The 22,800-nt window shown below is 49.4% G+C and overlaps 1 protein-coding gene and 1 long non-coding RNA gene across 3 annotated transcripts in view; one reads left to right on the forward strand and one right to left on the reverse strand.

Moving 5' to 3' along the window:
* The window catches only part of LOC142820946 (uncharacterized), a 165,872-nt gene that overhangs the window by 62,317 nt on the left and 80,755 nt on the right, over positions 1-22,800 (reverse strand). For both annotated transcript variants that reach the window (XR_012897974.1, XR_012897975.1), the window contains exon 2: positions 6,186-6,303. This is a non-coding gene — a long non-coding RNA (uncharacterized LOC142820946). The remainder of the gene's footprint in view (positions 1-6,185; positions 6,304-22,800) is intronic.
* On the forward strand, positions 20,917-22,209 carry TCIM (transcriptional and immune response regulator). The gene has a single exon (XM_006113250.4). The coding sequence runs from the start codon at positions 20,988-20,990 to the stop codon at positions 21,306-21,308; it is 321 nt and encodes a 106-aa protein (XP_006113312.1). The 5' UTR covers positions 20,917-20,987; the 3' UTR covers positions 21,309-22,209.

Below are 22,800 nucleotides of genomic sequence, written 5' to 3' on the forward strand. Positions count from 1 at the left end.
CTTCCTTAAGGCAAGAAGTGATCAGTAGGGTCACCGGCTTGCTCCCTTCCAAGCTGTTTGCTTGCCCAGAGTCGATCGTTATTCACCTGCATTTTGGACATGAACTCGAGGAGCCTGTACACAGACCAGTGCTGATTGCTACATAGCACCCTCCGAAGCACCAAGAGCAGCAGCTTTAACAGGGCTGACGTCAACGGGTGATCAGATTTCCCGGCGGTGGGATAGGAAGCATGCTTATGCCAAACAGACTGGGCTGTCCTCATACCGGTCTCCAATTATCATTCCTCACCTCGGCCTCATTACTCAGCTCTCACATTTATTAATCTCTACATTGCTAGCTGCATTTAGTGTGGCAGCAGATTAACCTTTCCTGCAGTAGGGTGAATAAACAGGTCCCGGAAGCAGTAATTTACCCTGCTACTTACTCTGCCGGCACTTGCCAAAGCAAGATTCTCGCTCTCTGCTTCCATGCCATGCCCTTCCTAGTAGCGCCTGAGGGGTCTGTGTTTTCGGGAGATCAGAGACTTTTGTCTGGCTCTGTTCCTAAGAAGAACCTCCTTGCAGCCTAGCTTTGAGAGACCTCTCTATGCAGAGAAAACCTGCGCCTGCCTGCAGCCAGTCTATGAAAGAGCCCAGTGAACCAGGGCTATCTGACTCTAGATTACAGCCAGCTCAGCATTAACAGTCCAGAGAGATTTCGAGCAGATGGCAGCTGTCAGGGACTCGGGGAGTGCCATAGGCAGTGCTGCAGGAGGCGGAAAAGACACAGCTGTTGTGGCATTTCAGGCCCTTTGGCTGCCCCAGGAGAGAAGTTGTGACGTGAGGCTTGCGATGAAGCACCAGGGTAAAGCCGCAGCAGGATGTGCGTGTGGAGGAGGGCTGAACGGGAGTAGATTGACGGTTTAGGGTCTTGCCAACTTCGTCCGAGGCTCCACATTCAGGGACAGGACGAGGCCAGCCACAAGGCCATTCACAGCTGTGCCCAGCAACTGGCTCCATTTGTACTGGCTTGGCTGCAGGGGCTTTCTTGGCACAGACGCAGTAGGGTGGAAGCAAATGAATTGCAAACCGTGTTTGCCAAGGTGTGTCTGGCAATTGCACAGGCCTCCAAAGCTTTGGCTGTGCACTAAGAGCTCAAGGACGGACAAAGGCTGAACCGTCTCCAAGACCTGGCTAGGCGTCGATGTCCATGAGCAGCAAGGACACTCGTCCCTTTGGGATTTGCCTGGGTGATGAGCATGATGCTGACGTTGTGGGGCAGGGCGAGGGGAATGGACAAGCGTTACACACTCACGGCCCACGATCTCCTATGTTGTGTCTCCCCAATGCAAACGGAAGAGCGAGACTTGCTGAGGGGCAGGCGTTGTTGGGATTAGATATTCATTGGGAACCCTCTACTTTCCCCATTCGGTTTTCCAGCAACAGCTCTGGGCTGTTGGGGTGGATTAGTAGCTTTCCCCACTGGGATAGCTTTCTGAAAATCTCACAACCTGCGTTAACCTCAGCTCATCCTCTGGATTCTCCACTGAGAGCCGCGTTTTATTTCGTTGGGGCATCAGTTCACTGGAACCTGACTTTCCACAGCCCCGTGCTTGCACCTGGGAGCTGTTCGCGTCAGCGCTGGTCACCCCCAGCCCGGCTTGACCCCAGAGCTCTGACCGCCTGCCTACGCTGGCCCAGAGGTCTAGCTTGGAGCAGGAACGGGGTTCCAGGCACGTGTACTGATCTCAGGGATGTGACGGGGGAGTTGCGGCGGCCTGCTTCGCTGCTGGGGAAATGTAAACTGTGCAGCGCAGAGATGTCCTGCCCTGCCCCTCACGGGCTTAGCAGCTCGTCAGCTGCCCTGCCCTGCCTGGCCGTGGTGTGACACGAGGCTGCTGCTTATGTCTGTCGTGTGGCGCTCGGGTGCTCCTGGGTGATTTGTGCCATGCTCTCAGCCTCAGACCGGGACGAAGTTCAGACTGCAGTGAAGCCATGAGAGAAAGCCGTGAATCCACCCAGCTGCGCCCCAAAGCCAAGGCATCGGCCTCCGCGCAGGACATAGGAACAGAGGTACCCAGTGACAGAGGGAAATGGTGGGGTGTCAGCTTTCAGTGAGGCGCCTGTTGCTCTGTGTGTGCGCACACGCGTGTGTGTGTGTGTGTGAGACTCCCTGAGCAGCTGTCTTTTGTCAGTTGCACAGAACAACACAAGCTGGAGAGGAAATGCCTGAAAGTCCCCTCCAGTCCGTCCCCTGAGGCAATGTAGGATTGCTCCCTCCAACACTTTCCCAAACATGCTGTCCAGCAGAGTTTTACAAGTCCCTCAGCGGCGGAGAAGACTGAGCCACAAGCAAGCAGATCTCACTGCCAGCAGGTGCGTCCTGCCACCCAGGGCTCGGACTCTGAGCACCCTGCTGGTGATGAACCGGAAAAGGAAGGAACGGACAGGACAAGGGAGACGAGGAACAGCACGTGCATCCCAGCGCGGTTCCGGGTGTGGCCCACGGAGATTTTGTTACCGCTGACCACGCGCAGGGCCTGCCCGACTCTGCTGCTCTCCACCCACGCCGTTTTTTCCTCCCAGTGTTACTAGAGCAAGGCAACGTGCAGGGCGGTGCGCGCTGATTGCGCATGACGTGGACGGCGAGAGCCGGGCGCTCCCTCTGCAGCCAGTCCCAGCGCTGCTCTGGCTCAGTCGGCACCGCCTCGCGACACAAGCGCCGTGAGCAAAACTCCCCTCTCTCGGGAGACCAGCTTGGTTCTGAGGAGCTTGTGGCCCGCGTGGGTGTAGACTATTGTGCCAGGCCAGACTCCCTGGTGACAGGGGAGCTCTAAATGCCTCTGGGGGAGGTGGAGTACCTCGGCTGACAGGAGACACTCTCTCATCGGCACGGATAACCTCTTCCCAAGGCACGGCGCCGCACAGCGGCAAGCGTACACCAGCCCAGAGCGACTGGCTTTTCCCAGTTTTTATTCCCTATGTATCTGCGATTTGCCCAGTCCTAACAGAGCCTCTCACCCTCTTCAAAGAGCATCACCCCTCGGGGCCCACAAGGTACGCTACATGATGGGCCCCCCCCCCGCTTGCGGATTGCTTGGCTCACAGAGACCACTCTGCACAGCCGGACATGGAGCGAATTCCTTTCTCTGGCGTCATGAGCATTTCAGCCCAAGCGTTTGCTTTGGAAAGCGGCTATCGGGGGATAGTAAGTTCCCAAGAATCTTGCTCTCCGACTGCAGACTTTGCAGCCTGCTGGGAGATGTTTTCAGCTCTTTGCTGGGAATGTCGAGGTGGACAAAGGACCCTACAACCGTGGAGGGATTTCTCCTGAGGGGATTCTGGCTGCAGGTGGTTGGAGCAATAGATTGAGGGTTTACATGAGGGATGTAAGATTCTGTTTAATCAGTTAACTGGTTAAATGTTATGTCTAGCTCTCAGCTCCCAGACCTGCAGGGCTGCCGGCTGCCAGCCCCTTGGCACGGTGGGCACTGGTTAACTGGTTACCAGTAAGGGTGAGGCTAACCGGTTACCCGTTCACATCCCTAATTTACATACACACCCAGCAAAGCCTGATCAATCCCCCCCCCATGCATTTCTAGGGGAGCTCTACTCAAAGAGTGCTTGATGTGCCACAATTAAAAAACCGAGCAAAAAGACCCATTGGGATGTTTGCTGTCTTCACCCCTTCAGGGTTTGAAATGGAAATATTATTGCCTTGAAGCTTTTTCTTCCATTTCAACCCTTACTAGTTTGTTATTGTAGGGTCTCTTCTGAGTGCCAGATTGTGGAAGGGAAATGCTGGACTCCCTCTCTGCAGAGAGACTGCCCTAGACGACACAGGCAGGCTAACTCAATGCCAGAAAGAAGTCACCAAACGGCAGGAAACGGAGAGGAGAGCACCAAAGGAGCTAAAAGGACAACACGTTAAGATGGCTGAAGGAGGGCAGGTTAGATAAGCAGTGAGGTGATACGCTCCCTATGGTGGTTGGCTTCAAAAATCAAAGTAATAGAAAATAAGCAGCCCAAGGCGTATTTAGGATCCCACCCAGCCTGTTTGTAGTTGTAGAGGGAGTTTGTACAGTTCCTGTCTCTCTGCCTTTGCTCAATGACTATCTTACATAGAAGCTTCAAAGGGGGTGCCGAGGCTTTCCTAACTGGAAAAACTTAAAAAACAACAAATAGTCTAGCAGCGCCTTACAGACTAACAAAACATGGAGATGGGATCATCTGAAGAAGTGGGTTGTACCCACAAAAGCTCATGATACCATCTACATGTTTTGTTTATCTTAAGTAGGGTTAAGTAGAGTTTCTTTTTATTTGCACTGGGCGATTTTCTATTTAATCATCAGGTGTAAAAGTAAATTCTAGTCTGATCAGCTGTTAAGGCAGCTAACTTCAGAGTACCAATAGAAAACAGGTTGCATTTCTACTTCATTTCAGTTGTAGTCACAAATCAGAACCGAAGAACTAGAAGGAAAACTTCATACAGCTCCTTAGCAGTTTGCTTTTCCAATGGTGACATGGTTTACTAGTCAGTGTGCAGGGATCTCTGAAAATCATTCAGTATCAGCAACTCTTTTTGTTTGTTTTTTTCTTAACCAGAATTACAGGCTTGTTCTTTCAACTCCTACATAGTTTGTTTTATGTTTGAACTGTGAGGTATAAGCAAACTGACCTAGCAGGAGACAAAAATACCCATAAATTAGAGCCAGCCCTGAATTATGAATGCAGAACAGAGCTTTCAAATGAAGTCATGAACAATGCCTCAGTCAGAATACATAATGATTAAATAAAAGCACAAAGTGCTGGAAATGTCTGGAAAGCACCAGTTGCTAAGGAGGGTTGGTACAGGCACTTCTAGGACACTGCCGTTTTGAACGTGTCTTTTTTTTAAATCACATTAAGGTTATTGTTTTTAAGCCAAGCTTCAAATGTGCTGGCCCTCTAGGCTGGTGCAAGGTCATACACTGCTGGGCTCTTCAGTGCTCAGGGGTTCAGTGTTCATTGGCAGGGACCTGGAATGCATAACCATCTGCTTCCCCCCTCTTCTAGGGGCATACAATGATGTCACCCCCTCTTTAAAACAGGCCTGGCTCCTGACACAGAGGCGGATATAAATGCAAGATTCCAATTCACTGGGCAGAGCTACAGCTTACAAGGATCCAGACTCCCTCTCTGGCCCCACCACGAGAGTGGGTCTGTCAAAAGCCTCAGCCAGATCCCTGTTCTACAGGATTGTCCGGGCAGGCCGGGAGTGAGGAAAGGTGCTGAGGACAGTGCTGGATAGGGGAGGCGTCAGATACCTCGGTGTCATTTTCAGGATGAGATTTCTCCTTCCACGCAGGACCCTGGCGGTTCTCTCTCCAGTCCAGGCTGCCCAGCACTGATAACCAAAGGGACCCTGCAGTCTGCTGCCTACTTTGCTTTCAAGAGAGTCAATGATGAGTGAGTGGCCGGACTGGCTTCTGTGGCACAAGGAGTGTGGTGAGCAAGACACGAGAAGTCGTTCTTCCGCTCTGCTCTGCGCTGATTAGGCCTCAGGTGGAGGATTGTGTCCAATTCTGGGCTCCACATCTCAGGAAAGAGGTGGAGAAATTGGAGAGGATCCAGAGAAGAGCAACAAGAATGATGAAAGGTCTGGAGAACATGAGCTAGGAGGGAAGACTGAAAGAACTGGGCTTGTTTAGTTTGGAAAAGAGAAGACTGAGAGGGGACGTGATGGTGGTTTTCAAGTATCTAAAAGGGCATTTATAAGAAGGAGGGAGAAAAATTGTTCACCTTGGCCTCTGAGGATAGTACAAGAAGCAATGAGCTTAAACTGCAGCAAGGGAGGGTTAGATTGGACATTAGGGAAAACTTCCTGCCTTCAGGGTGGTGAAACACTGGAATAAATTGCCCGGGGAGGTTGTGGAATCTCCATCATTGGAGATGTTTAAGAGCAGGTTAAATGGACATCTCTCAGGGATGCTCTAGACAGTGCTGGGTCCTGCCGTGAGGGCAGGGGACTGGACTCGATGACCTCTCGAGGTCCCCTCTGGTTCTAGTGAATGTATGAATGCCATTCCCAGATCTCTATGTGCCAGTCACCCCCGTCTGCAAGTGAGTTCGAGCAACTTTAATCCCTATTGCTCACACTCAAGGGAGGTTGACTGCAGACATCACAGAAAAGGACGTAAATACACAAAATACGTGCGAGCACTTACACTTAAAGTCTCACGGTCCATGTTAGGCCACAGCTCCACGTGGCAGAGGATCAATGCCCCAGCGATTGATCTTCCAGGGTTCAATTTTGCAGGGCTAGCAAAGATCCCAGTTTCTAATCTGTAAAGAGAGGAGGAATAAGACATATTGACCCTCATATAAGGAACTGGAGCAAACCAAGCAAAAGGCAATTAAAATGCCTGCAAATTGTTTATGTATCTTGGGTGGAGAAAGTGGGGATCCGAGCGTGTGCCCTAGGAACACCCCATTAACAGAAATCATACTGTGACAAGTGAAGAGAGATAGGAATGTAGCCGTGTTAGTCTGGTGTAGCTGAAACAAAACACAGGACTATGTAGCACTTTAAAGACTAACAAGATGGTTTATTAGGTGCCAGTCACCCCCGTCTGCAAGTGAGTTCAGGCAACTTTAATCCCTATTGCTCACACTCAAGGGAGGTTAACTGCAGACATCACAGAAAAGGACGTAAATACACAAAATATGTGCGAGCCAGCTTTGGAAGTGGGTCTGGCCGACGAAAGCTCATCACCTAATAAACCATCCTGTTAGTCTTTAAAGTGCTGCATAGTCCTGTCTTTTGTTACAGTGAAGAGAGACGCTTTTCAAAGGACAAATGAGAGTCAATCCCCGTCCCCCTCCTTGGAACCTGGAAAAGAACGCCACATCCTGCCACAGTGAAATCAGCAAAATGAGCAAGGCGAGGTGGTGGTGGGTTGGCCGGCCAGCCAGCGACGCGCGATCCCATTCTGAGTGAGGGGCCAGTGGCTCCAGCATGAATGCAGCGAAACGAAAGCTTTGTGGCGTCAGCTGGCTGCATTTCTATTACTTTAGGAAAGGAGAGAGAGGCAGCCCCGGTGCGGATTGCTGTCACTGGTTCCACGGATAGAATTGTTCAGACACTTACATCTGTCTGGCACGAAAGGACGATGTTACTGAACATTAGATTTAGGGCTAAACAAACTGGAAGATTGTTCCAAGCTTTCATGTTATGCTGATGCTACAGCGCTCCAGTCATGAGCAAGGCCTTGTTGTACAAACACAGAGCGAGAGAGTCCCTGTTCTCATGAACTTGCAATATAACTGACCGGGCGGGAGGAGAAACAGAGGCTCAGATCAAAAAAAGTGACTTAGCCAAGTCTGGTAGGAATCAAACCAGCATGCCCAATTCCCAGCCTAGTGCTTTACCCCCTGGACCAGGCTGCCTTTTGAATACTCTGACCATTCAACCTGAGTGTCTTGTTTACTCACCCGAGCAGGGTTCTTCCTCTTAGCTTCCCATAAAGAGATCTCATTTGTCCACTGTGAACTTTCCCCTTGTCTGAGGAACCCAGGAGACCCCCGTGTACCAGCTGGATTGACACTGACACCCCAGGGCACTGACGAAGACCATTTCTAACACATACATTGGGAAGATTTTATGGATTGAGCAAACTCTGGATCGGCCATTAACGAACGTCTCCAACTCATCTCTTCCCAGATGGTCTTGCGGCCAGTGGCGCTGTGGAGATTAGCTCCCTTCCCATGGATGCACACAAGGTTTCCCTGGGGCAAGGACAGCCAATGAAGGGTGAGGGTGGGGAGCGTCTAGTGAATGTCTCCACCATGGAGTAACAGCTGAGCCAGTGCGGTGTTAGCGGCCGGCTCTCGGCGGGTCACCAGCACGTTACCTAGGGCACGTGGGCCTGAGCCTGGGGCTTTTCATGCGCGTTGTGGTTTCCTAGGGAGAGGGAGGCAGAGATGTTACGCGAGGGAACCAGAGGCGACCGTAGGCCAGTGCGCCTGGCACGCTCCCCAGCAAGAACGAGCCCCACTGGGCTTCCCCGGTGTCGTGCTAGGCAGCAGGCAGGCAGGTTAAAGGGCCAACGGGGGGCGTGTTCCTCACTGGTCCAGGACTGCCCCGGCTCCAAGCCCCACAGGGCGCCATCTAGAAAAGGCAGGGTGGGGGCTGAAGCTCCCCCCAGATTCATAGGGGGACACTGCTTGTTCTTCTCCTTCCTCTCAGGGAGAGAGAGCAAAGCTCGCGGGGGGGGGGGGGGGGGGAGGGGAGGGGGCGTCCCCCTCTCCTGGCTGGGGAGGGAGCGTGGGGGCAGAGGAGCGAGTGACCTGCGCTATGAGCTGCTCTCTGGCTCCCTGAGGAAAGGGAACAGCAAACAGCCTCCCTAAACAGCACCTTTGTCCCCTTGCGCTCTTTGCATCCTCACCCCCCAGACCCTGCCCTGAGCCCCTCCTCACACACCCAACCTTGACCCCGGCACCCCCCACACCCAACCCTCTTCCTGAGCCCCCACGCCCCCAAACTTCTGCTCTGACTCCTGCACCCCCATCTCCCACCTGAGCCCACTCACACGCCCCCAACCCCCTGCCCTTAGCCCCCCCCATACCTGTAGCAATGTAAGTGACTTTGACCTCTGTAGCAAACGGGGGGGTGCTGGGACTTGGAATTGGCTGGAAGGTAGCGGGCCCTCTGCATGGGGATGTGACATAGAAATGCAGCACCCGGCCGCCACGGAAAAGTTTCTGCTGCTAACTTGCCTGTGCTGGACAAGATTTGCTAAGTAGAGACTTAGGTCATGTGGCCAATGGGCGTGTTAAAAAACTGGAGTCAGTGGGCTCAGCCTATGTGGAGTGGAGTGGCGTGGAGTGGAGTGGAGTGGCGTGGCGTGGCGTGGCGTGAAGTGAAGTGGAGTGGAGTGGCGTGGCGTGGCGTGGCGTGGAGGCCTGCCCCATGGCTGCTCTGTGTCTCTGGCAGAAGGCTCAAGGCGGGGGAAGGGGTGCTCTGTTACGGGAATCCCAGAGGAGTCCCAGAGAGCTGTTTGCTTTCTTTGAGCTCCACCTCTTTCCTAAGAGGCCCGCACGAAGGCTCAGCTCCACGACCACGTTTTTGGCTTCCCGAGGGGGCTGAGAGAAGGGCTGTTTCGCTCCTCATGCCCACTGCACGGACTGCCGGCTGCCAAGGCGGGCTGGCGCTGTCGGGAAGGAAGCCGCTTGGCAGCGATTAGTGACCCCCTTTCTGGGGGCACTTGCGACCTGGTCTCCGCCGTCTCTGAGCGGCCGCACGTGGGCAGTGCCTGTGCTGCAACAATGCACTGACAAGCCGCTGTAGTAACATCCAGCGCAGGAGCAGGATTTCCCGTGAGCCGGTCTCCCTTACCCCAGACAATGGGCAGTCTGATAACTGGAGACATTTCGGCCTTTCCCTTTTCACACAAAACCCTCCAGGAAGGCCACAGAGGAAATTCAACATGAAAGCTAGGAAGAAGTGCGTGCTCCCTTCTGAACTTACACCGCCAAGCCCAGCCCTCGCCGGCCAGTGTGGAAAGCCTGCGGTTGAACAGATGCTGTTCCTGGCGCCTGTGGAAACAGCATTACATTGCTGACAGGTCAGGCAAAGATCCTCTCCATGACACTGAGGGGAGGCGTTTCAAAGGCACCTGAGGCAGTTAATGGGGCTCCCCCAGGGAGTGGAGTGCCTAATGCCCTTAGGCATTGTGAAAATCTCACCCCTGGTCTGTGAGCTCGTTGGGAGAGGGGCTACCGTTGACTGTCTTTACACGGCTGTTATGAAGACAAAGGGCCATCGGGGCCTGTGAACACAGCAGTAATGCAAACAACACAGAGCTGCATACGCCACCCGAATGCACGCAGGGCCCGCGTGGAAAACCCAGAGTATCAGCTAGAGGGGGGTCTGCTGCACAGATGTGAGGTTCTTTATTTCAGGACCAGAGGATGCTGTCTAGAGGACTATCCCCACTCTCTCTTTCCTCTAGACAGTGTGCTTGCAGGGAGTTACTGGAAGGAATATTCTTCAGGACGCTTGTCCTTGGTTTTCAGACCTGGATTGAGTTCCATGCCACAACCGTTCGCAGCAGAGCAGAATGGCACAAACCTTTCAGGGCTGTTATGGTCACTCCTGCACAAGCTGCTTGAGAGACCTGCGTCCCACAAGGCTCGCGAGACTGACTGGGCTGCGTTGCTCGTTACCTCAACTTCCATGTAGATTGGGTAGAACCGAACATCTGCAGCTCTCCCTCCTGGAAGATCTTCAGCCCCATCTTGCTCCATGCAAAGTTCACTAGAAAGCCTTCCTCTTCCGTCGTCAACCATCCTATAACCTCCCAAGCAAAGTTCCTGAAGGGGGGAAGCCTTCTTCAGCTCATTCATATGTGGAGGGTAAAAAGGTTGGTTTCTCTGGACTGTTGGAGCCAGTACTGGTTAAATTATTATACACTGTAAGCAGCTCTTAGGATAGATACTTAATTCAGTTCTAAAACTGTGTGTGTGTGTGAGAGAGAGAGAGTGAGAGTGTGTGTGTGTGAGAGAGAGTGTGTGTGTGTGTGTGTGTGAGAGAGAGAGAGAGAGAGAGAGAGTGTGTGTGTGAGAGAGTGTGTGTGTGTGAGAGAGAGAGAGAGAGAGAGTGTGTGTGTGTGAGAGAGAGAGAGAGAGAGAGGGTATGTCTACACTACCCCGCTAGGCCGTACAGATAGTTCGGAATAGCTTGCTAGTCCGAACTATCTAGCCCGTGCCGCTTGTAGCCGCGCGGCACGGGGTTCGAACAAGCCGGCATTTAAAAATGGCGCCGGCCGGCTCATGCAAATAAAGCCCGGGAAATTCAAATCCCGGGCTTCATTTGCATGTTTGGTATGCATACATTACCCCGCTAGTTCGCACTAGCGGGGTAGTGTAGACATACCCAGAGTGTGTGTGTGTGTGAGAGAGTGTGTGTGTGTGTGAGAGAGAGAGAGAGAGAGAGAGTGTGTGTGAGAGAGAGAGAGAGAGAGTGTGTGTGTGAGAGAGAGAGAGAGAGTGTGTGTGTGTGTGTGTGTGAGAGAGCGCGCGCTCTGGGAGCCCATACTCAGCAAACTCTTCAATGCAGACTTCTCCCTCTTTTTCTCAGTTTGCATTCATGCTCCACCTCTGTCTCTTGCAAATCATCAATACAACATTTTGTTCAAGAAGAGAAGAATCTAATACAAGACAAACATGCCACAGAAATACCTCCGCTCTGGACACAGCTTAGCATTTGGGTTTTTCTCCCGCAGTGCATTCCCGTGTGTCCAGAGCCCTATTGCCCTGGACTAGCGTTGTTTTACCTGAGGCAGAATCCAAGGGGATGCCGTTTACTCAAGTGGGCTGAATGACAACGCAAGTTTTCTATGGTGTTTTGAAGGACATGAAGCCCCAGAGGACAGAAAGCAAATGGAGAACAGGGATGTAAAATCCTGTTTGATTGGCTCACTGGTTCAACATACTGTGTAACCATTAATCGATTAAAGGGGACAGAGGCAGCTTTGACCTGTTGTGCCCCTGCCATTCACATCCCTACCGGGGAATCTATTTAGACAGATATGTATATCGCCCCATCTCCTGAGCATCTATGAAAATGAGCAGACTTGAGAGTGCCGTATTCTGCTGGCTGGAATTAGATGTGTTGCATTTAGGGACGCCGTGCGAGGGCGCGGCTGTTAACATTCTTCTAGCATCAAACGTTTCTGCTCCGTTTCTCAACCTGGACACTGAGCATAATGTACCTGCAGTCGCCAGCCATTCATCATGTCATGCCCTGAATTATTAACTCCCACCGATAGCACAGCCTGGCCTGCAATATATGGGAACCAAAGGGTTATTAATTCTCAGTGAGACCCCAAATTTCACTCTGCTTTTCTCATTGCTGCTTTTCTCATTGCTGCTTTTCTCATTGCTTTATAACACAGTTAATTCCTGTGGTTAAACAGAAGCCGTAAGAAAGACAGCAAATGAAATCTCACGGCTTATGGGGAAGGTATGCTGCAGGGCCACTGACAGGAGGAGGGGGAAAAGACGGCAGCTAACCCAGGGCCCGGTGGTTTAAAAAGCCCAGGGCTCCGACTGTCGCTACTAGCGCAGCAGCAGCTGGAATCCTGGGCTCTTTAAATGGCCTCTGGAGCCCCACGCAGCATGGTCTGGGAAGCACTGAGGGCTGGCTGCCCCAAGCCCCACGGCTTCTGGGCAGCCTGGAGCCAAGTCCCCCATTGCCCAGGGCCTGGAGAAATCTGTCACCAGCCCTGGCACACTGCAAAGCTTCCCTCTCTTCATCCATGCGAACAGGCTTCTCATTGACGGAGGTGTCTCTGGTGCACCCCAGTCATATCACACACCCATTCCTGACTTGCATGCAACGCCACCAGAAGCCAAAATCCAGAATCACTTCAGGGCTCGGCAGCATCTCACATCAGAATTCTGGCAGCTGCAATTACAGGAACCTGGGCACTTTGATAGGTTTCCTGTCCATCCTTTGGTTTCATTAGTCCCTGTCCTCTCGACACAAAGCGCAGAATGCACGTTAACGTGCCTTGGACTGTCAAGTTCTTCTGCAAATTGCTAAGATGTCAGACTCCGAGAACATCTGAAAAGTCTCCTCCTTCAGGCCATGTCTTCGCCTACCAGAGGACCGACACTCCGGTGATCAATCTTCTGGGGTTCGATTTAGCGGGTCTAGTAAAGCTAAATCAAATGCTGCAGGCGCCCTCATGGATCACAATAATCCTTGCAGTTGCGACGGATAAGGGAAGATGATGGGAGCATTTCTCCCATCACCCTCCCACCATAGGGCCACCCCAGAAAATCAGTGTAAGGTATATCAACTCCAGCTACACAACTGTCGAAGCCGGAATTGTGGATCTTACATCGATTTTTTTCCATCAGTGTAAACCTGGCCTTAGAAAACTTAATTTCCTGCCTTCTCTAGGAGACACAATCATTCACTGGCCATGAGCTACGGACACCACATGGGTAACTCTATTTTGGCCAGTAGTTCTGCTGATTTACGGAGCGCCAATCTCAGTGCGGCTAATTGTGCAGGTCAAAGGGCCTGGCCCCAATTTGCAAATGTTTTCAGGAACCTCAGATCCACTCATGGCCCAGCTCTCCAAGGGCATGAAGTCAGTGTGAGTTTGGGCCTCCGTCCATTTGAGGATTTGCCCCACAGGCCATAGTGTCTGCAGGATCATGGCCTTAGAGTCACGTTGGCTTTGGGAGGAGCAGTTTCCTCGTCCATGCTCAGAGACCAAAGGTTTAGCTGCAGCTCTGCAGAGAAGGGAGGGGTCCCATCAGCAATGCAGTACAAGCCGAACTGCATGGAGGCTTCCATACTGTCAGCTGTGCTGCTTGGTCAAGAACACTCCTCGGCACCTGCCCTTCGTGTTTCTTATTAATCTGACCCCTCGTTCTCAGAGTCCCCCTTGTGGAGCTGGCTGGCTGTACGCAGGGTTCCTAGCCAGGCCCGCCACACAGCTGCTGGAAATATTCAGGTGTCTTGCTGCTTTTCCTTAATTCTCTGAGGGGACGTCTACACTAGCCCCCTAGTTCAAACTAGGGAGGCTAATGAGGGTGACCGAAATTGCAAATGAAGTGCGGGATTTAATATCCTGCGCTTCATTAGCATGTTTCCGGGCGGTTGCCGTTTTTGGAAACTGACTAGCCCAGAATAACTGCCCGCATCTACACATGGCAGTGAAACGGAGTTCGAAGTAAACCTCTAACTCGAATTAGCTGTGACTCCTCGTGGAATTTGGTTTAACAGCTAATTCGAGTTTCCAAAATGGCAACCACCCGGGAACATGCTAATGAAGCTCGAGATATTTAAATCCTGCGCTTCATTTGCAATTTTGGTCGCCCTCATTAGCCTCCCTAGTTTGAACTAGGGGGCTAGTGTAGATGTACCCTGACTCACCAGTTTTTAGAGCACCAAGCAGGGAATACAGCGGCTGTGTCTACAGGCAAAACCTCTCCGCAGCTCTGTTACAGAGAAGGCCTGTACTGTACAAAATGAGGTCAGAGAATCCAGGGGGTGAAAGAGACCCCAGGAGGCAAAAAGTCCAGCCCCCTGCCCAAAGCAGGACCAATCCCAACTCAATCAGTTTAGCAAACACGGCACTAGCCTTGCGCCAGACGTCAAAAGCATGAGGTGGAAGGGCGGGAGAGGTGCAGCCAATCGAATGAGCTGGACTTTTCACTAATTCTCAGGGATTAAGATTATTAATGCTTCAACCTTACGGGACTCTCACAGCTGTTTCTGTGCCGGAAGCATCCCCGGGCTGAGCGCAAACAAACCCCCTGACCAGCACAAAGATCCTCCAAGCCCAAAGAAAGCAGAAAGAAGTGGAAAAAATCTGCATGTGACTCTGAGGTTAGACAAATATCGGGGTGGAAATAAACTTACAGTGGGAAAAAGCAAGAAATAGCTCAAAGTCCTAAAGCACCAGCCATTTTTCAAAAATTCGTAATGCCTTCTGTTCACAAAAGGTATGGAATGAAGATCCTTCGTGTGTTTTTCATGAGAAACTGAACGTAGTTAAAATGCCCTTTTCAAACTGCACAAACTCTTCTTCATCTGGCAGCATGGGACATAAGTACATTGAACGGCGGTGTAAGCCACGTGGCAGGCAGGGGGTTCAGGGCAGCGGGACTGGGACACGGGGCCTTTCATTGCCATACGTTCATAGCGACCAAAATAATGAGATGACGACCCTGGGAAATGTGAGGGTCTCTGTTTTTAGAACACCCAAAAGAGCAATTGCAGTGAACCCTACCTACCTGGTACTCTGCTTGGCAGTCCACACAGAAAGTAGATGAGCACTTTCAAGTGTGTGGTTAAGTTTCATCCCTATTCAGGAAGCCCTTGCTTACGTACTTTGCTGCATCAGAACTTATGCCAGGAGAATGTGGCCTGCTGCACCTGTTCTGAGGATCAATAAGGAAGTTCATTTTCTGCAAGCTGCTGATCCAGGACCGTTCATTGCATTGTAACCCTGTACCATTCATGTGCGCACACACCGACAGCCGCGTCTCAGGCTACGTCTAAATTACCATCCTCTTGCGGAAGAGCAAATGCAAATGGAGCACTCATTGGCATATGTCGCGCTCTTGTTTGCATTTCCTCTTCCTTTCCCTTTTGCGCAAGAGGTTTTTGTGCAAAAAAGCGCTGTGTAGACGGTGCCTTTTTCTGCAAAACCCCCTCTTGCACAAGAGCCATTCTTCCTGAAAAAATGAGGACGAACAGCTCTTGCGCAAGAGGGGGTTTTTGTGCAAAAAGACACTGTGTAGATGGTGCCTTTTTGCGTACACACCTCTTGCACCAAACCGGCTCCAAATTAATTATGCAAATGAAGCAAGACAATATGCTAATCTGTGCTTCATTTGCATAGGCTTTTGTGGAAAAGTGAAGCTGTGTAGATGTAGCCCTAGTGTGGTTCACTTAGACCACTTACAGCAACAGATAAGAACAAGAGACCTCTACATCCCAGGCTCAGCAGCAGCTGGCTTTATAGCGCAAGCTCTAATGGCTCCTATAATAAGCTCCAAAGCCTCCAGGTTTGAATCTGCCCGGTGGTGGTTACACATTTCTCTGGGTACCCAACTCCCAGCACAGAGAAACCTGTTATTATCCAGCATATTTTGGAAAATGGAGAGGGGAATCGTTCTGACTAAATCACAATATTTGATGAGAAAATAAAAATATGATTCACTGTACTGTAAATACAGATAAATTCCTCACCTTCACTTCCTGGCCATAAACATGTTTGTTTTATGATCACAGTTGTTTTCTTTTCTTTTCTTTTTTTAAAAGAAACTCTAAATGCCCGAGGCTCAGTTTCCGAATGTTTAAGATATGACTCACCAATTAAAAATTAAAAAGAGAACAATTGATCTTTGGGTCTTTCTTAGGTAATAGTTTAAAGACAGAGAGATTGTTCAACAAAAGCAGCTGGTGTCAAGTATTAAAACTTCATTTTCAAAGAAACTGTTTGAAAAATTGATCATAGCAGGATGTTTCTGTGGTAGAAGAAACTGATACAAATTAAATTTATATTTTTAAGAAATCTGTGATTACAATTCACTCTACCTCTGTATTTGAGTTCTGAAGCACCGAAAATGCCCTGATTTGATTTCTCATTTTGGATTTTTATTGGCTAGGAATTAATGGGAATATTCATATGCCTCATGCCAAAAGACAGCCCAGTGTTGCCAACTCTCATGATTTTATCATGAGCCTGGCAGTGTGTGTTGTTTCACTGAATGCTCCAGCTCCTGGGATAAGCGAGATTCTGCGAGAATCTTGGCTTTCATTAAAAAAAAACCCAGTTTCTATCCCCCCTGGTGACTTGAAAATTTAACCAAGCATCCTACAGGCTCAGAAACAAGATAAAAGGAACCTAAAAATACTACTTGTAAATATCCTGATTTCTGGGGTCCTGCCTCAAAATTTTTGCAACATTTGGGGTTGGCAGTGCCAGCTCTCTGCTAGGGCTGAGATATCTTACTGTAATAGCCAAAGAAACATAGACATGTAGGCCTGGAATGGACCTGGAGAAGCTATCAAGTCCAGCTGCCCCTGCATATTGCAGGACCAAGTCAATCCAGCCCACCCCGACAGGAGTTTGTTCAATAAGTTCTGAACCACGCCCCCAGTGACGGGGACTCCACAACCTCCCTTGCAGCCTGTTCCAAAGATTAACTCCCCTGAGAGTCAGAGCGCCACAACTTTCCTCAAGTGTAGTGCCCAGAATTGGACCCAGCACTCCAGCTGGATGTCTAATAACTCAAGACTTAAATATAGCATGAACTCCAGCGGCTTGGTAGAAATCGCATCTTTTCCAAAGAACTCCCCAAATCCACTAGAAAAGAATGAGTAACTCACGAGGAAGGAAGTATTGCACACATGAAATATGCACAGAGAAATAGCACTGACATTTCAGGGGTTCTTCAGGCCTGAGGAAGAGCTACCTCTGTGTAGCTTGGAGGGCAGTAAAGGAGATTACCTCTCCTACACTGAGTCTCCACTTGGTAAACAGCAATCGGCAATTAATCACCAGGATCTTCCCTTTCCCAGGATCTTCCCTTTCCCAGGATTCCCAATTAATCCCCTTCCCAGGATCTTCCCCCCGCTCCCGCCAGTCTCCAAAACAAAACCCAAAACAAAGCCAAGAACAGCAACATTAATATCCGCAATGAAAGGGGTGTGCAACGAATGGAAACTCGCTCATGGACCCATTCCGCAGCAAGGGGTTCCCCTTAGACCCTGGCAGGACACTGCTGCAGGATGATACGCTGCTATACCTAGGCAGGCAGAAATGCATCTGATTCAGCAGCATGTTGGCTGAGTCAGAGCTGGGGCACTGGACCAGGGCCTGCCCACACGTTTATTAGAACCTGTTAATCATAGACAGGGAGGGAAGCGTTCATATGGCTAAATGGCATCCCTCCCTCCTCCCGAGATAGGAGCCTTGGCAAGTGAGAAGCAGCACAAAGTGCACAGGCAGGAGTGCTATCCAAATACCTGGTGCCCACCTGTCTCTGTTCCACTCATGAATCATTCACCAAACATTCTCACTTGCTCCGCACTGCATTTTTACAAGCAATTTAATACCAAGATACATTATTTATAGGGAAGCTTATTTGGGGCAGGGACCATCTTTTTGTGCTAGTACAAAGGAGTCCTGGTTCCCCCCTCTCCCCCCCGGGGACATGGGCGGCAGGTAACATGGGCAAAGGAAGGCATTGCCTCTCCCAAACAGCCTTTACTCTGCCCAGCTCTGCAGCAGGCGAGGCTGGCAGGGCCTGTGGTGCAGCTGCCTGGCTCTCTGGCTGCCAGGAAGGGTGGGGCTGATGCACCCCCTGGAACAGGGGGGACTAAGGAGCTTGGGGATGTTCAGGATCTGAGGGCAGTAACCTGGGGTGGGGGCTGGGCTTTTCCCCATGGGTAGGGGTTGCAGAAGGGGCGGAGCCTCAGGTAGAAGGGGTCGGGCTAGGGCCTGCCTTCCCCAGCTGAGCCTTCACCCACTACCCATGCTGGGGAAGGGGGGGGGGCCTAGGAGCTGTCACAATACAAATAACAATAAAATGTTGGAATAAATGAAGATTATTTGTTAGTCACAAACCTTTCACTTCAGACAGTCTCTGTCCATTACTGGTGGGGTTTGTGCTCTCTTACTGGACAGATCAAAACATTTTAAAAAGAGGACAAAGCGTATGGATTGACAATTAGCCAGGGGCGCTAAAGAAATAATATATAAATATCATGCAGGATGAAGTTTAATAAGGACTGATGCAAAGTGCTCCACGTAGGAAGGAACAACCTGTTTCACATGTACAGAATGGGAAGTGACTGTCAGGGAAGGAGCACGGCTGAAAGGGATTTAGGGGTCATAGTGGACCACAAGCTAAATAGGAGTCAGCAGTGTGATGCTGTTGCAAAGAAAGCAAACATGATTCTGGGAGGCATTAACAGGAGTGTTATGAGCAAAACACGAGGAGTCATTCTTCCACTCTGCTCTGCGCTGATAAGGCGCCAATAGGAGTATTGTGTTCAGTTCTGGGCACTGCATTTCAAGAAAGATGTGGAGAAATTGGAGAAGGTCCAGAGAAGAGCAACAAAAATGATTAAAGACCTAGAAAACATGAGCTAGGAGGGAAGACTGAAAGAACTGAGTTTGTTTAGTTTGAAAAGGAGAAGACTGAGAGGGGACATGATAGTGGTTTTCAAGTATCTAAAAGGGTGTTATAAGGAAGAGGGAGAAAAATTTTTCTCCTCAACCTCTTATGATAGGACAAGAAGCAATGGGCTTAAACTGCAGCAAGGGAGGTTTAGGTTGGACATTATGAAAAATTCCTGCCTGTCAGGGTGGTGAAACACTGGAATAAATTGCCTGAGGAGGTTGTGGAATCTCCATCTCTGGAGATATTTAAGAGCAGGTTAGACAGTCATCTATCAGGGATGACAGATGATGCTTGGTCCTGCCATGAGGGCAGGGGACTGGACTCGATGACCTCTCAAGGTCCCTTCCAGTTCTAGTGCTCTCTGATTCTCTGACTCTCACACCCAAGCAGCCTTGTTTGCCGGTGGCTCAGGGCGTTCCCACAGAGGAGCCATTCCCCAAACACCTGAGCGAACCAAACTGCATTTGTGTGAGGGGTCAGAAAGCCTGAATAACCAGAGGTGTGAGCACATCCCAAACAAACCAACGTGGGAGGTTCGAACTAATGTTCACGAACACTGAACAGAGTCTCTGCAGAGCTGGACGAGTTCTAGATCAGACCATCAAGCAAAACAAAAGGGTGCGGGAGAAGGACCTTTTCTAAAGCATTAACAGCCAAGATGCGAAGGCCATAGAACACTGAGCCACGGCTCCATCCGGGGAAGCTGGGTGAAGTTCTGTGCTCCGTGTCAGACAGGTCACCCTAGAATGAGCCAAGGGCCCCTCCCGGCTGTAACATCTCTGGATTTCTGAAATTAATTAAAACATTATTGGAGTCAAGTAAATGTTTATAGATTTGATGTGGCTTTGGCTGTACCAGGCACGTGCTGTCGTTCCCGGCAGCTTTTCAACATGCCGCGAAAGCCACTTCTTTCTTTTGTCCCTTTTCTACGACAGCTGGAAATGAGAAGGGGAGTGAGCTGCAACAGCATTCTGGTCTGACCACGTGTCTAGGCCAGTGTTCTAGCCACCCCGTCACAGCTCTCTCTGCGCTCACAGTGCGAAAAGCAGGAAGCTGCAGTGAGTTTTCTCTCTCAGTCAGCCGGCATTCTCGGCCTCCCTATCGACTCACGAAGCACCCCACCGCTGCAGTAGCTAAGCATCTTTAATTAGCCCGAGCTGCCATAATTAATTGGAGGCTGTGCCCATGGGTGAGAGGGAATAACATTGAGCAACATGCTGACCTCTCGTGAGTGCTGGCTGAAATGTCACAGGAATAAGGCCACAAATGGTGGGATCTTTATAATGGCAGTGTCCTCAGGCTCTGCTCTGTCCTGGAGGGAGTGGGGGGCAAGGGAAGTGGCCCCTATAAGCCCACACAACAAATACCGGCCTTCTGTAAGTAGCTATCTCTAGCCCTCACCTCCTGGAGCGACAGTTCTTGGAGTGTGGGGTCTTTGTGGCAGGGAGTGTGTGTGTGGGGGGGGGGGAGGGGGAATTGGGGCTCTCTCAAAGTGCAGGAAGTAACACAATGAGCCCATATTAAGGCCACCCAAGCAGGATGATCCAGCTGTGCCCTGGGCCGCCTTTGTTCCGGCTCACCCAGAGAAGGGGTGATTTCACATGCCTCTACGTGCGCCGATGGCTGGATTTACTGGCAGGTGTGAGATGTCTGACTTTGGTGAGGGATATCAACGTAGCATGTAATGAAATCTGAGGTGCTACTTCCCTGGGAGAGGTGTCGAGAGGAGTATGTAACATTTGCCAATCACCTAGAAAATGCAAAGTAAGTCTCATCACAGAGTAAAGAGCCCTAAGTGTTCCGTAACCAGACCTGAGTGGGTATTGCTGCTTTTGGACACTTGCCTTTGGCTGAGCTAGAATTGATGCATGGATGGAGAACTATCCAAAAGGCAGAACTGCTGAAACCTGCTGTGAGCAACACTCCTTAGTAGTGCAGTAATAAGCTAAGACAGATTTATTCCTCAAATGGATTAACCACCCTTCTCCTGCACATGAGTCTGTTTTGCTTGGCAATAACTTGCGAATGTGTTCTCCTTCTCTAAGCATACTGGCCTGAGGCTGTACATACCAAGTCTGCCCCTCACACGAGTAAAGGGAAACTTTTGCTCTCATTTTTATGAACAAGGAAATTTGGCAGCTTAACTGTTAAATCATAATTCTGAGTTGACTTCCTGCTGATGTAATTTCTGTAACTTGATCCTTCCAGCTTTTTGCTCTGGATGCCTTTAAATAGCAGTACTGAGAATATGTTTTGCACTGATCTCTTTGATGAGTTTTAGAAGGCAAATACCAGAGCATCTGATATAGATGAAAGCAAAGAGAAGCAATCAAATTCCAGCCATGTCTACATCCTTAAGAGTGAGCCCATCCATCCACGGCTATCGGTTTGACACAGCCCTGCGAAAGAAAGCCGTAGCCAATATCTTTGAAAGCACAAATCAAGAATCTCTTCAAAAGCTCTTCAAAAACTCTGGAGACAAGAAAGCAGAGGAAAGAGCCAGGATCATCCTTGACACTGATCAGGATTTGGAGGAGCGAACGAGAGCGTTAATGGCACTAAAGCAGAGAACAAAAGACAAACTCTTCCAGTTTCTGAAACTTCGTAAATATTCCATTAAAGTTCTTTGAACTACCTGAGGAAAAGCAGGTGGAAGAAAAGCTATGTTTAAAGAACAAGACTGAGCTTATGAAATCTTAACAAATGTGATGTTCTCCACAACCAGACAAGCTTCTAGCAGGACAAGTGAACCTGAAAAACTGGTCATAAGCATTCAATACAATTTTACTCACAGCTAAAAGCTTCCAGGAGTGATCGAAAACTCTCCGGATGCAAAAGAACTCATTTCAGCAACAAGGGAATGAGAAAAGCCAATGTGTGAGTGAAAGAAGCCAGCGTGTTTGGCAAGAAACAAACCCAGCATGCCCCAGACACAGAACTAGGGGATAATGACACAAGAACACAATCAGACTTAATTTTCTCAGTAAACCTGAGGCGAAGGCAGAACAGAACTTTTTCTTCTACTTCTTTACTGATTTCAGCCTTTTAAACTCGTTTTTACTGACTGTTTAAAAGATTTCTAAGCCTCACTGTTGTCTACTGGGATGGAGGGTTGTAATGATTGATCAGCTATTGATCATTTATTTTGCATTTGTTAAAATGCACCACAAATGCACCATGTGGGTGTAACAAGTTCAACCTTCATTCAGGGAGTGCGTTTTCTTTAGAAACACTATGCATTTGTATCTCTTTTCTCTTTGTTATCTGGTATGCTCATATCATAAATTATTTGCACACAAGCAAAAATAATGAAGTTCCTTTCCTGAACTGAATTTACTGTGAAAGTCTCTTTTAAAATATTTTGTTCACTTCTCATTGATACTAATATGTAATAATTAAGGATCTTACTTGTAGATATTCAAGTTAGAAATATTCCATGGTAGTATTTTATGACAATACCATAGTTATATTGACTATAATTTATTCCATATGGTGAGCTACAAACCTAATAAATTATAATGATACTATAACCTTTTTTGACTGCAATGTTTGATTTTAAAAAGGGGTGGGTTTCTATATTCTTGGCTTTTTACCTTTTTATTGTATCCTGAGGGAGGGGAGAATATGAGATCTCTTTCCTTAACTGCCAGTAAATCCATTTGGAAGCATATTCTTAAACTACTTGGGGTAAAATCTTGACCCCACTGAATTCAATGAGAGTTTTGCTATTGAGTTAACAGGGGATGGGATTTCACTCCTTGTTACTAAGATGATTTTGGTGCATCCAGGAAGTGCTCTGATAGAGCTTAAATGGAAATTATCAGACCCTTAACTGCTGATTCTCTTAGGCTGAACTGCTAATGGTTGATATTAAATCAGTGGGTATATTGTGCATTTTCTCCCTTAAGCCTCCAATATACGTGATTTAGAAAAAAAAAAGTTGTAAACAAAAATAAACAATTTGGTTCCTCTAGGCTCCTGTCTCTCCAGCAAACAAGAGGCGATTTAGGGATAAGCCACTGAAATCAATGGAACTTTGATAACAGACTTCAGCTGGAGCAGAATCAGACACTTACAATCTCTCTAGCTGTTTATATTGCACCATGGCACTTATGCACAAAG

Source organism: Pelodiscus sinensis, chromosome 28 (genome assembly GCF_049634645.1).
Source record: "Pelodiscus sinensis isolate JC-2024 chromosome 28, ASM4963464v1, whole genome shotgun sequence".
NCBI lineage: Eukaryota > Metazoa > Chordata > Testudines > Trionychidae > Pelodiscus > Pelodiscus sinensis.

Coding starts and splice junctions, on each gene's coding strand:
- TCIM (XM_006113250.4), top strand. CDS start 20,988: ATGAAAGCAAAGAGAAGCAATCAAATTCCAGCCATGTCTACATCCTTA.